Source organism: Apium graveolens, chromosome 7 (assembly GCF_009905375.1).
Source record: "Apium graveolens cultivar Ventura chromosome 7, ASM990537v1, whole genome shotgun sequence".
Classification (NCBI taxonomy): Eukaryota; Viridiplantae; Streptophyta; class Magnoliopsida; order Apiales; family Apiaceae; genus Apium; species Apium graveolens.
In genome coordinates, this window is record NC_133653.1 from 46,875,094 (window position 1) to 46,890,167 (window position 15,074).

General features: G+C 36.2%; 1 protein-coding gene across 2 annotated transcripts; it reads left to right on the top strand.

The window, feature by feature from the left end:
* Positions 1 to 928: 928 nt before the first annotated feature.
* LOC141672597 (uncharacterized) lies at positions 929 to 7,649 on the top strand. Of its 2 annotated transcripts, XM_074479235.1 has the most exons (8): positions 929 to 1,046; positions 1,209 to 1,452; positions 2,056 to 2,121; positions 3,202 to 3,267; positions 3,723 to 4,482; positions 6,282 to 6,364; positions 6,655 to 6,791; positions 7,290 to 7,649. In XM_074479235.1, the coding sequence occupies exons 2-8, from the start codon at positions 1,242 to 1,244 to the stop codon at positions 7,290 to 7,292; spliced, it is 1,326 nt and encodes a 441-aa protein (XP_074335336.1). In that variant the 5' UTR covers positions 929 to 1,046; positions 1,209 to 1,241; the 3' UTR covers positions 7,293 to 7,649. The 2 variants fall into 2 exon arrangements, with proteins under 2 accessions (XP_074335336.1, XP_074335337.1); XM_074479236.1 differs by lacking the exons at positions 929 to 1,046; positions 6,655 to 6,791 and having other exon boundaries at positions 1,084 to 1,452.
* The last annotated feature ends 7,425 nt before the right edge of the window (positions 7,650 to 15,074 follow it).

The window sequence follows — 15,074 nt, forward strand, 5'->3', positions numbered from 1 at the left end:
GCATTCTTATATTCAGTTGCTTTAGTAATTTCTGTCAAAACTGTGTGAGTTACACAGATAAGGGGTTCAAAACCAGGCCAGATTGGAAATATCATTAAATAGCAATATTTAAATCTCAACTTTAGTCATTTTAATGGTCCTTTTCCAAAACTTATTGGCTCACTCAACAGTTAAAGGCATCTCGATCTCTCTAAAGCCAACTTTTTATGAGTTGTTCCATATGCGCTTGGAAACCTCTCTGAGATGAAGCATCTTGATCTTTCAAAGCTGCTCTAAGTAACATTTCTCCTCTTATTATTGGCTTTATTGTACTACCGTATATTCGTCCGTGTTGTTCTTCTATGATCCTGTAGCTAAGTTCTTTGATAAACCTTCCTTGAGTACTATCAACATTGCTCCTCCCAGTATTTGGGTCAACTTTATCAAGAGGATCCCTTCCATATCAATTATGCCTCTACATTAATGTAACTTATGGCTACATTTTCTGCTTTATGCAATTTTACCTCATCTATTACTGCCCTTCATCTCGGAGAAAATGGTATCAGTTCTTCATATGATTTCATACATGATTTCTTAAAGCTATAAAGTACTTCCATCATAACATGCAACTAAATTAGGAGTATACTATAGTTTGAAAAATTAATTTTATCGATCCCATAAATGCACCGTATTCAACTTAAAAATCGACCGAAAAAACGAATCACAAAGCTCGCAAAGGTTTAAAGGATCCTCATAATTCCAAGTTCCAACTAATTCAAAGAAAGAGAGCAAGAATTTGTTCTTTCTTGGCCAAATGTACGAGAAATATGAAGTACATGTTTCATGCAAATGGTTCATGTCCTAGACTCCTAGTGTAGCTCTGTTTAGTATATAGTATACATTTATCATACATTTTTTAATTAGCCTAGTTTTATTTGAAATAAGCCTAGTTTTTGAGTAACACACATCTTACCGTTTGTAAATTTTTTAAACTGAATGTAACAGTCGATAATAAATGTAAACAGGGACATTTGAAAAGAAAGGAATCTTGAACATTTCCCTTCCCGGTAAATATAGTCATCACATTTCTGCTCCACACCTCTGTAAACATACCCCCTTTCGATCAACATGCATTTATATACATATTATGCTGTACATATCTGAAATTTATTGAACCCCAATACATTTACATATTTATCTTTCTTTTTAACTATATTGTACAAGTGTAGGTGTGTGTTGCAGGAGAGTATTCAAGAAAAAAAATGAGAAAACCAGTAAAAGCTCAGGAGGGTGTAGACACACCGAATCTTAGAAGGTCGAGTAGGGTTCGTCGTAGTTTTGTCGTTTTTTCGCCGGGAAATGATAAACAAGTGACAAGAAAAAACCCCATTGGAAGATGTGAGAATGTGAAGAGAAAGCATGAGTCTTTGCAAGTTAAACATGAGCCAGAAGAGCCTCTCTTTTCCCCTTTTGGTAACACCCTAACCCCCCCTGTTTATGTCTTACATGAGAGAGAGAGAGAAAAGGAGAGGGAGAGAGAGAGAGAGAGAAGGAGAGGGTGGGGAGAGGGAGAGAGAGATAGAGAGGGAGGGAGTGAGAGAGAGAGATAGAGAGGGAGGGAGTGAGAGAGAGGGAGGGAGGCAGGAATGGAGAGAGAGGGAGGGAGGGAGAGGGAGGAAAAGAGAGGGAGAGGGAGGGAGGGAGGGAGGGGGAGAGGGAGAGAGAGAGAGGGAGGGAGAGGGAGGGAGGGAGAGAGAGAGGGAGGGAGGGGGAGAGGGAGCGAGGGGGGGAGGGGGAGAGGGAGCTAGGGGGGGAGGGAGAGAGAGAGAGAATTTGAAAAAAATGTTGTTTTTCTAAATGTAGTAGCTAATGCCAGATAGCCTAATAGCACTGTATAACATATTTCCGATTATTGCAAATTATGTTGGTTGCCGTATTTTTGGTTAGATGCCAGTAATATGTTTGGAAGGGTAAAGGGCTCTTTAGAAGTGATGATTTTATTTGATAACTGATCTATATAATCATATTAGTGAAATGAATTTGTGATAATGGTTCCATGATTTTGTTTTTTTGTAGGTCATGAAATGCTTGTGTCTTTGGAAGTTGATCATGAGCAACAGGAACCCCACCTAGCCCCTTCTGGTAAAACCCCCTTTACTGATCTCTACAAATAAGTGTGTGTGTGTGTTGTGTTAACATAATGCAGTAGCTAATAGCCTCCATGGCTTGTGCTGTGTGGCACTCGTTTGCTATCCAGGAGTGTTCTTTTGTCTTATGGTTAGTGTTACATGGTAGATTGCTTACTAAAGACAAAAATATTGATTGTGGATACACTGTTAATCCGAATTGTGTTTAATATCGTAGTAACCCCGAAACTTTAGAGCATCTTCTATCTTCGTGTCCCATAACATATCTCCTTATACGTAGCTGTGCTATTCCTTTAACTCTTAATTGGGTGGATTGGCTGTGCGTTCTTTCAGCAGAGCATTTCAGGTGTTAAACAACAAGTTAATTGCTTATATATATCAGTGCTGGTATATATTTTTTGGCAGGAACGTAACAATCGAGTCTTTAGTAAACTGCGGACTTCTGATCAGTTAATTGGTGTGATGAAGTCTATCTTTCGTGAGAAGCTGTTCTCTTGCACTAAATTTCAAAAATTAGCTGCTAGAGACCCCCAGTTTATTCATCTACTGCACTACAGCCAGAGTTGGTTATTGTCTGTTTGTAGTAGTTGTGTAGTCTGTTTATTACTATGTAGTGGGAACTACTTGTCTGGTTGACCTCTAGATTCTAGCTAGTGGTAGTTTTGCTTGGTAGTGAGCACTTTTCCCTTTGGTTCTTACACGGGATATGCCCCTAGATATTTGTATGTTTTTTTCGTTAATTTAATATCAGTTAGCAAAAAAAAAGATGTTGTGATAATAACTTGTGGTAAACATTATGCTCTTCAGTATTTCCTTGATGAATCTCTTCTGTTTATGCACGTATATGTTTTACACAATTATGCATTTTGTTGGTTCCCATTTTTTTGAGAAGCCCCTTTTATATGTTAGGAATGTATGCCATTAGTTAGTTCTAAAAGGCAAATGGTTATTTAGATGTATACTCCTAACCACAGGGTAATGGCTTTGTATGAGAAACGATCCATCTTTAAAAGTGAGTTGTAGAGTACAATGGAGTTGTGATTTTGATAATGTTACATGATTTTGTGTCTTGTAGGTCATGAAATGAACAAGTCTTTGGAAGCTGAACATGAGCAACAAGAACTCCCACTGACCCGTTCTGGTAAGTGGTAAACCCCCTTTCCCTTTTTGATCCCTCATAAATATAAATGTGGATATTGAGAATAATGTAACCTCTGGACGTAGTAGCTAATAGCCGTATAGCAATGTAAAATATAAAAGTTTAATAAGGCAAAGTTTGGTTATATATTCTTGTATTGGAAATAATGATTTAGAATATTTACTTGTATCAATCCTGTATTTAGTGGCTATAGATCTACATTTGACAAATATGTTTCACACTGATCTAAAATACTGTTGGTTACCAATGTTTTAGTTATAGATACCTTCAATATGTTTAGATTGTATGCCATCTGTTAGTTTTGGAAGGTAAATGGCTATTTAGAAGTATACTTTGATTAATATAATATGACTAGCCCCAAAATTATGTTTTGATAATATGGTTACTTGATTTCTTTTCTTTTTTTTGGGCTAAGCTGGTTACTTGATTTCTTGTAGATCATGAAGTTCCACCTGTAGAAACTAGGGGTGAGGTACCAGTAGTGGAGCTTCCTCTTTCTCCAGAGGAAGAAAAGCCTAAGTTCGACCTTCTTTTCCTGCTTGAACATGCAGTGAAACCAAATTCTTGTGAAGAAATTTCACCTGAGGATCGTCAACATCTGGTTAATGCAGCATCTGTTTTGAAATCTCAGTTGGTGGCTCGTCTTACAAGTTCTGCTGACAATTTGAGGACCGAGGACATGATTGATCTTTCTAATAGGTGTTTCAGGGCAATAAGAGAATTAGGGGATGACTATCGATCTTTTAACAAGGATGTTTTTAAATTTATTTCACAACACCAAGAGCTAGAATTTGCTGTTAAAGATGTGGAAAATTGGAATGAGGGGGACTTGAGGGCTCGTTATAGTCATCAAGAGCAGCTTGTGTCCGATCTGACAGAGAAATTATTCAGTGCTCAGGATGAACTGTCTAGGGCTATGAGTCATGCAGAATATATAAAATTTAAAAAAGATGAGCTGACATCGGCATTACTTGAGGTTACAGAGGAGTTGTCTAGGCAAGAACAGAAAATTGAGAATTTGACAGTAGAGAGAGATAAATGCAAAGACGCTCAGTTTCAACTTGGATTTGAACTCAAAAAATTGGACGCTGAGAAAGAGGAGGCTCGTGTGGCATTTGAGGCGATCAATTCTCAGTATGATGCTGCAAAAGAAAAATTTAAGAGAATGAGTATTTTCTTGCGGCAGTTGGTAAGGAGGTAATGTGATAACTTTATTAAATGTCCGAAAAACTATTATAAGCTTTCTGATTATATATTAGGGATGAGGGATGGTTGAAATTTTACATTTTCATTTATTGGTTTTGGGTTCATTTCTTTTTCCGATAGTCACTGTTGTTTCCATATATGCCTTTGTTATTTTTTACCTGGTCACTAAGCACTCTGCACAGTGCACACACTTGAAAGTTCCATTATGCCTATATGTGGTATTTGCGTTGATTTGAAAACGTCCAATGTAAGACTTGTTTAGCTGCATCAATAAATAAAAATTATGTAAGCTAAATTATCTAAGCAAAATTGCCCCCAAAATGAAGTGTTTTTCTTTTCCAATATAGTAACAAGCATACCTCCCCAATAGTTGTATCTTTCTTACCCCTGCAGAACAGCTTCACAGCCGAACAAAGAATTATCTGCTCAAAGAATTTAATGGGTCTTAGAGAGGTAATATAGGCATAGCTCCAGACACAATGAACTATATTGAGGCAGACACTTAGACTCTACATTACGAGTCTATGTGCAAGCAAAAGCATGCACATTTGCTGTGCACTTCTAATGATTATAAGAGTACCAGGAGAGAAGCTCTTTGTTAGAGCATGAATGATTTTTAAGGTTTAATAAATCAGCTTTCGACTTGGGCAGTTCACTTACAGACAGTGATTTCATGTTTGACCAAGTTTTTACAGAAAAAAATGTAACAAGCCTCTGTAGCCAGACAAGAAGCTTGGTTTCTTGCAAAATGTCCCTTAATATATTAAAAAGGTTTGAATGATTATTGGATGAGCCATGTCACTTGAAATTTATCCCCCCCTCCCCCGTGATGAAATTTGTTAAATTCAATAGCCTAAGCCTGATGCGGAAATTGTTAGATACCATGCTTGACCTACACTTCTAGTCAGCTACAGAATAGTAATTTTTCCGATGAGATCATATAGAAAAGTAGTAGTGGTGATAAAACATACTGAGAATCTATAAACACCAGAGAATAAGATTAGTTTTACACCAAGAAGATGTATATCATGTTTCGCTATGAGAGGTTACTATTTGGCTTTTACAGATCACTTGCTGATCCCAGGAATGTGTGAGTAATTGACTTTCTGTAATTGACCACTCCCAATAAAAAAATGGTTATTACCTGCTGATGTTGTGGAAGAGATTGTATAGTCTCGACTACTGGCAATCTATAAGCCTTTGACAAAGCGACAGCCATATGGCCTTTTAATTTTTGGAGAGTGGTAAAGCTTCTTGGAATTTTTATTCGGATGTTCTATATTAGTGGTTCCTTGTACTATATATGTATATTTGTATGAGGGTTCGTATCTAGCATTTGAAGCAAGAGACAAATAGACAGTTCAAATTTTGTATACTCTAACAAGATAATTGCAGGTGCTGTTTCAGCATGATACTTATTGGCTATTAAATTTCAATTCTATAGTTACTGTACTCCCAATAATTTACTTTTTTTAGTAAATTATTTGTTATTTGAATGTAGAACGGGGGATGCTTAAAGTTTGTACTTTAACAATTGCAAATGTTGTTGACTTGAAGGTTGAAGAATAAGTTGCAGTAATATAAATTTTCCGGTTAAATTATACATATAAGATAAGCTGTTTAATCATTGTACAGTAACATTCAATTCTTTATCGCACACTTATATATTGGCAAGGTTCAACTTCAGGAAAGAAATCTTACCGATTTTGACATCCTAAGTGACAACTTTTTAAAATTGCTTTCTGCTTCTGGCTTGCTTCTTGTTATGTGAAAGATAGTTGTATTTGCAGACCCCCTGCAAATCAGGCTGCTGAACCTTCAACTACTAGCTTCTATAGTGCTGAATTGGCCGCTGCATCTGCAACTTCAACAGGTATATTCCCAACTAAGCAACGAAAAAAGGTCTTCCATTTGCTTTCAAGTTTCTTTTTTGATGTACATCCTTTTTACCTGAGAGTATATTACTTGAGACTATAAGTGAACATGTCTATTGCAATGAGTTTAAATGAACATGTGTTTTCATGTTGACATTATTGCAATGCTCAACTTGAAAGACTACCCTCTTGGTATGCAAAATGCAGCCTTCGCTTTTCTTGCAGTTTCTAGCTTGCCTGCTATTACTTTATTATTCAGATCTGACTTTGGATTCGTCACACTACCCAGTGTCACCTCGACCAGTCTGTATTGGAGTTTCTTTTGAAAACCAAGCTTATGGACCAGCATTTGGTGTCTCTTCTGAAATGACCCCGCCATCTGCAAGGCAATCCTGGTTTTATGATCTATCTCTAAACATGTTCTTGGTATATAGCTACTAGTCTACATTTAAAATTCTTTCAGCATTATAATGATGAGGCATTAAAATATTTTGGATCTGCATTAGCATAAAGTAGTGTAGCTAGGTTCATTCAGATAACTACAAATTACTAGAAGTGACTTGGAAATATATCTGGGAAGTTTACTGCATTATTCTTAATAAATTTAGTTATGTTTTACGAAATTGACTCGTACTCAAAGAACCCTCAAGTTAATGAACTATCTATATGACTCTTTGCATATGAGTATTTTTTTTGAAGTGTTTCATTGTGACTGATGAGATTTAAGGGATTACAAGTGGTGAGATTGATTTTATGACGGAAGAAAATTTATGAATTTTGTCATGACGACATTGGGCTTGTGTTTCTTGCTTTCAGTATAACTTGTGTTTTCTGCAACCATTAAATGTATATATTAGTTGGACACTATCAGATCCTATTGTTACATAATATTTAACAGTTATCAACTTTTCTCTGTACTTGCAGTAGCAGAACCTCAACAGCAAGCGCATGACTGAGAGAGAATATGCTGATCTTGGTGGCATGTCCAAGCAGTTTATCATATGTTCTTAAAGACATTTGTTGACTGTAATAGACTTTGATGTGCATTGTCATTATCTTCTGCTATTATAATGTTCCAGGTTGTGTAGACCCTGTCACTTGATGTTTTTCGGGGTTAATAATAGGGTATTGGACATCCTGTTGACGAATTGTGTAATGAAATTTGTAGTTCCCGGGGAATGGGGTACCAGTCCCATATCTAGCAAAGTAGAACTCTGTCTTGCATTTAGGGTGGTGATTTAACGTTTATTTGAATCAATGCCGATATGGATAGAATGAGCACAATATTTCAGGTTTTTTGTGCATTTTCTTGATAATTTGATGAAATTTCTTGTGAAATCCATTTTTGGTTTTACATTTTCCTTCAATGATCTTCTCCTTCTGGTCCTCACAAAGCTTTATAAACAAGCCCTCCATAGGTTGAAGACTTCATTGATGGAATTGAACAATAAAGTTGTAATAGGACAATAAAAATGATCAAACTTTAAAGATATAAAAGTTTTTATTAGATTTTAGGGGCGTGCACGGTTCAGTTCGGCTCGGTTTTTACCAAAAACCGTTACCGAACCGTGTATGTCGGTTCGGTTTCTAGCTATTAATCGTAACTGAACCGTTCGGAACGGTTATTTTCGGTTCGGTTAATCGTTTATCGGTTTCGATTTTTTTTTAAAATAATTATTTAATATAATACTAAGAATATTTATAGACGTTATTTAATATAAATCTAAGAAAATTAATTGTTTAGTATATTGTAACAAACAAGTAGCATCGTTAAATGAGGGATTCGTATTGATAAATTAATAGAGCTATAATATGAATGATGTTAGATATATTTGATAATGTCATGGCTAATATGTTTTATGTTTAGATTTCAGATCTTATTTGAACAGAACAAATCAGTACTTAACTGATCAGTACTTATACTGGAAGTCAGAACTTAAGGGATATCAGTACTTATGTTATCAGGAGATAGATATCAGAACTTAAGTGCTGAAGGACGATCAGATAAGGACAGTAGCTGATTAAAGTTAAGAAGATCAAGATAAACATAAGAAGAGATATGCATGAAGAAGGAATTCCGTGAAGAATGGAATACTTGGAATAGAAGATATCTGATTGATATATTTTAGAAAGCAGAATTATATTCCATATCAATTAGCGAATATCTTGTAACTGTGTAGTATATAAACACAGACATAGGGTTTACACTATAAGTGTTATCATTATCGAGAATATTATTTAATATAACTCTAGCAGCTCTCGTGATATTTTGTTCATCACTGAGAGATAACAGTTCCAGATTGTAACAGAGTTTATTGTTTAAATAAAGTTTGTTTTCTGTTACATAAGTTCTTGAAGTTTGATTTGATTGTAATAAACACTGTATTCACCCCCTCTACAGTGAAAGTGTGACCTAACAAGTGGTATCAGAGCTTTCTGTTAACACACATACAGTTAAAGATCCAAACACAATCATGTTTGACACAGAAACTCCAACTAAGCCTACCAAAACTGAGGAATCATCAAAGACATCAACTCAGAGTCGATATGAGACTATCATAGTTCCCATATTGAGACCATCTGAATATCCCATATGGAAGGTAAGGATGACCATGTTTCTGGAAGCAACAGATCCAGAATACCTTGATAGAATCAAGGAAGGGCCTCACAAACCTACCAAGCTCGCTGTTGTAGTTGCAGGTGAAGCAGCAATGACCGTACCAAAGGAAAAGAATGATTACACTGCTGAAGATATAGCATCTATTGCTAAGGATGCCAAGGTACGTCACTTATTGCATAGTGCCATTGATAATGTAATGTCAAACAGGGTAATCAACTGCAAGACTGCTAAGGAGATATGGGATGCACTGGAGACAAGGTGTCAAGGAACTGAAACAGTTAAGAAGAACAGGAAGACAATACTCACTCAAGAGTATGAACACTTTGACTCTAGGACTAATGAGTCATTGACTGATGTATATGATAGATTTGTCAAACTCTTGAATGACTTGTCATTAGTAAATAAGGAGTATGATCTTGAAGATACAAACCTCAAATTCCTGTTAGCTCTTCCTGAATGTTGGGATTTGAAGGCAACAACAATAAGAGACAACTACAATCTTGATGAAACAACTCTTGATGAAATCTATGGAATGCTCAAGACTCATGAACTTGAGATGGAACAAAGAAGCAAGAGGAAAGGAGGAAAGTCAAGGACAGTTGCTCTCAAGGTTGAAGAGGAATCCCCCAAACCACCTTCCTCAAAGAAAGATAAGGGTAAAGCTCTTATCATAAAATCTGATACTGAGTCATCAAGTTCTGAGAGTGATGATGACTCAGATTCTGAAAGCTTGCCTGAAACTGATGCTGATGAGGAGATGATGAAGCTGTGTGCTCTTATGGTGAAAGGAATCACAAAGATTGCATACAGGAAGTTCAGGAAGGGAAAGAAGTTTTCCAGGAAAGGCATAAGTTCTGATAAGAAGAATTTCAGAAGATCTGAAGGAAGAGGAGGAAAGTCTGACAGAGGAGATTACGCTAATGTTAAATGTTATAATTGTGGTGAGAAAGGCCACATATCTCCTGATTGCAAGAAAACCAAGAATGACAAAGGCAAAGCTCTTGTCACAAAGCAGAAAAGCTGGACAGACACCTCAGACTCTGAAAGTGAGGAGAACTATGCATTGATGGCAAATGCTGATAAATCAAGTTCTGAGAGCAGTTCTGAAGCTGCTGAAACAAAGGTACCTCAGACTACTTATGCTTTTCATACTGATGATATTAATGAGTTGAGAAGATATCTTAAAACCATGTTTGTTAGTTATAGAGATCAAACTTTAACATGTGAAAGATTAACTTCTGAAAATCTTGCTTTTAAGAAAAGAAATGATTTCTTAGAAAAAGAGTTAGTCATGTTTCATCAAACTCAGCAGGATAGAGATAATGCTTTTTATGTTAGGGATGAAGTGCTAAAAATGAATGAATCTCTAAAAACTGAGTTAGAAAAGGAGAGAGAGATTATCAGAACTTGGACTAACTCTGGCAAAACAACTCAAAATTTGCTAAGCAGTGAAAACTGGAAAGAGGGCTTAGGCTATGGAGAAAATAAAAAAGGAACTGTAGAAATTAAGCCTGTTGATAAGGAAAAGCCGAAGTTAAAACCTGTTAAGTTTGTAACTGAAAAATCCGAAAATGAGAAATCAGAAGTTAAAAAGAAATTAGCTTCTGACAAACTAAAACAGGAAAAGACAGCTGAAGTTAACATAGACTTAATGACAAAGAAGCAGCTTAAGCATAAGCTGAAAGATGTTAAGAATGCAAACAAGGTAAAATCACCTAGGAAAAACAGGAATGGAAAGGAAGGTGTGAATAAAAGCAATAACTATAAATCTGTTCCTGATGCTCCTAGGAAAGCATGTCATAACTGTGGAAGTTCTAACCATCTGGCTTCTTTTTGCAGGAAGAATAAGAATATTAACTCCTTATCTACAAAGTCAGGAGTTAAGAGTCAGTCTGTTAGATACAAACCACAAAATCCTTGTTTTCATTGTGGTAGTTTATGGCATTCCATTTATACTTGTAAGGAATATCATAGTTTGTACTATGATTATTATCAAATAAAACCTTCTTTAAAGAAAGTTTATGTTGTTCCTTCTAGTATAAGTTCTGATAAGAAAACTGTTAACATAAAATCTGATGTTAAATCCGCTGCAAATGTTAACAAACCTAAAAAGGCCAAAGGATCCAAGCAAGTCTGGGTCCTTAAAACTAATAATTAGTGGTCTTTTTGATTGCAGGGCAACAGGAAAAATATTTTAGTTCTGGACAGTGGATGTTCAGGACATATGACTGGAAATAAGGCCCTGCTATCAGACTTTGTGGAGAAAGCTGGCCCAAGTGTTTCTTATGGAGATGGCAACATTGGAAAAACTTTGGGATATGGCAATATCAATCTTGGGAATGTCATTATTAAAGATGTAGCTCTGGTCTCAGGACTTAAACACAACTTACTGAGTATAAGTCAAATCTGTGACAGAGGTTATCATGTTGATTTCTTTGCAGAACATTGTGAAATAGTTAGTAAATCTAAAGGAAAAATTGTTCTGAAGGGATTCAGGCGTGGTAACATTTATGAAGCTAAGCTTTCAACAAGTTCTGATGGTTCTGCAATCTGTTTAGTGAGTAGAGCCTCAACTGAAGAAAGCTGGAATTGGCACAAGAAACTCTCTCATTTAAACTTCAACAAGATAAATGAACTGATCAAGAAAGATCTTGTGAGAGGACTGCCAAAATCAGTGTTTGTTCCTGATGGTCTTTGTGACTCATGTCAGAAGGCTAAACAAAGAAAATCTTCGTTCAAGAGCAAGACTGAATCATCAATTCTTGAGCCTTATTATCTGCTTCATGTTGATCTATTTGGTCCAGTGAATGTCATGTCTATTGCAAAGAAGAAATATGCGTTGGTCATAGTAGATGAGTTCACCAGATACACATGGGTGTATTTCTTGCACACAAAAAGTGAAACTGCATCTATCCTGATTGATCATGTCAAACATCTGGATAAATTGATCAAAGATTCTGTGAAAATTTTGAGGAGTGATAATGGCACTGAATTCAAGAATTTGATAATGGAAGAGTTCTGCAAAAATCATGGAATAAAGCAGGAATTTTCTGCTCCTGGAACTCCACAGCAAAATGGAGTTGTTGAAAGGAAGAATAGAACTCTAATTGAAGCTGCACGAACAATGCTTGAAGAAGCAAAGCTTCCAACCTATTTCTGGGCTGAAGCTGTGCAGACTGCTTGTTTTACTCAAAATGCAACACTCATTAACAAGCATGGAAAAACACCATATGAGATGGTGAAGAACAAGAAGCCAAATCTCAAATACTTTCATGTATTTGGATGTAAGTGTTTTGTTCTCAAGACTCATCCTGAACAGCTATCCAAGTTTGATCTAAAAGCTGATGAGGGAATCTTTGTAGGATATCCACTTTCTACAAAAGCCTTCAGAGTCTATAATTTGAGAACAAAAGTGGTCATGGAATCTATCAATGTCTCTTTTGATGACAAGAAGATCACTGGACTTGAAGATTGCATTGATCATGATAAGCTGAGATTTGAAAATGAAGATTCATATTCTGATATCTCAAGTCCTGACAGTCTAAGTCCTGATACTGTAAATTCTGATGGATTAAACTCTGATGTTATTGAAACTGTGGTGACTACGTCAAAGGAAGATGCACCAATGCAGGGGGAGCATACTCAAGATATTATCACATCTCAAGAAGCATCAGAACATACATCTGGCTCTTCAAATTCTGATTCGTCAAGTTCTGATAAGCCAAGTATTGACAGTGCTGAAAATCTAAATACTGAAGGATCCAACTCAGAGAGCATAGTTTCAGGGGGAGCATCAGAAAATGAAACCGAAGACAGCATGAATCATGGGGGAGCATCCAGTTCTAGAGAAAATCTTCCATCTGCAAGGAAGTGGACAAAATCACATACACCTGATTTAATAATTGGAAATCCTGAGGCAGGTGTCAGAACTAGAACAGGTACTTCGAATGAATGTCTTTACAATTCTTTTCTCTCTCAGTCTGAGCCAAAGAAAGTGGAAGAAGCTCTTCAAGATGCTGATTGGGTGCAAGCAATGCAGGAAGAGTTGAATGAATTTGAAAGAAACAAAGTCTGGACCTTAGTGCCAAGACCCAAGAATAGATCGGTTGTTGGTACAAAGTGGGTATTCAGAAACAAAACTGACAGTGATGGCATAATTGTAAGGAACAAGGCAAGGCTGGTTGCAAAAGGATATTCTCAACAGGAGGGAATTGACTATGATGAAACATTTGCTCCAGTTGCTAGGTTAGAAGCCATAAGGATATTCATGGCTTATGCTGCTCACAAAAAGTTTACTGTCTTTCAAATGGATGTGAAAAGTGCTTTTCTCAATGGAGAATTGGAAGAGGAAGTATATGTTGAACAACCTCCAGGCTTTGTAGATTCCAAACATCCAGATTATGTCTACAGGCTTGATAAAGCACTTTATGGACTTAAGCAAGCTCCTAGAGCATGGTATGAGACTTTAGCTCAGTTTCTTCTGGAAAGTGGATTCAACAGAGGAACTATTGACAAAACATTGTTCTATCTCAACCATGGCAAGGACTTACTTCTGATCCAGATTTATGTTGATGATATTATTTTTGGGTCTCCAAATGACAAACTTTGCAAAAAGTTTGCCAACCTAATGCAGTCAAGATATCAGATGAGTATGATGGGAGAACTTAGTTATTTTCTGGGTCTTCAAGTCAAGCAGAGTGAAGAAGGAACTTTTATTTGTCAATCTAAGTACACCAGAAACTTGCTGAAGAAATTTGGAATGCAAGACTGTTCAAGTGCATCCACTCCCATGGCCACTGCAACAAAACTGGATAAGGATACTGGTAATTCAGTAGATATTACTGATTACAGAGGTATGATTGGCTCACTTCTCTATCTAACTGCTAGTAGACCAGATATCATGTTTGCTACCTGTCTTTGTGCAAGATTTCAAGCAGATCCAAGAGAACCTCACTTAACAGCTGTAAAAAGAATCTTTAAGTATCTTAAAGGAACAGCTGATCTAGGATTATGGTATCCTAGAGAATCAGATTTTAAATTAATAGGTTACTCAGATGCAGATTTTGCAGGTTGCAAAATTGACAGGAAAAGCACAAGTGGTAGCTGCCAATTTCTTGGAGGCAGGTTGGTTTCTTGGTATAGCAAGAAACAAAAGTCAATTTCCACATCAACTGCAGAAGCAGAGTATATTGCTGCAGGAAGCTGCTGTGCACAGATTCTCTGGATGAAGAATCAGTTACTAGATTATGGGTTAACGTATTTCAAAATCCCTATTTACTGTGATAATCAAAGTGCTATTGCTATGACAGGTAATCCAGTTCAACACTCTATGACAAAGCACATCAGCATCAGGTACCATTTCATCAGGGAACATGTGGATGAAGGTACAGTGGAATTGCATTTTGTTCCCACAGATCAACAAGTAGCAGATATCTTCACAAAACCACTGTGTGAAGCTACCTTTTCAAAATTGGTAAATGAACTTGGAATGATTTCAGGTTCTTTCTCTAAATCTGCTTAAACTTGTTCTATGTTATCAGACTTTATGATCAGTATTTACAGAATTAATCTCTTTGTATATTCTGTGCATTAATTGATAAATGTCTTTAAGTACTGACTGTTGTCTGATATATGTTTCTAAACTCTGATAAGTGATATGTCTGTTTCAGTAACTATTCAATCCTATGAGGATAACTGTGCTAGATACTGACCTACTAGTCTTCAATAAACAAATGATCCCATGAAAGAAGTAATTATTTCTGTGGAAATCTTATGACACAAGCAAATTCTGATAACTGAGCTTAGTTAAGTTTACTTTGTATATCTTATTACTAAGTCCCAAATTAGAATAATGCTACTCATCTGTTTAAGTTCTGATTCTAGTAAAACTGCTGAATGTACTAAGTGCTGATAAACCTCACTTATCAAAAGAAAAAGAAAAGAATCAAAGAATAATATCAGGTACTCCTTTGAGATCTAGAGTAAAAATGTGAATGGGACGACCCAAGTGCATTGCTGGTATTAAGTAAATATGCATTAGAAAAGCAAAATATTTTTCTTGGTGACTGTTCACACTCTATGATTACTGG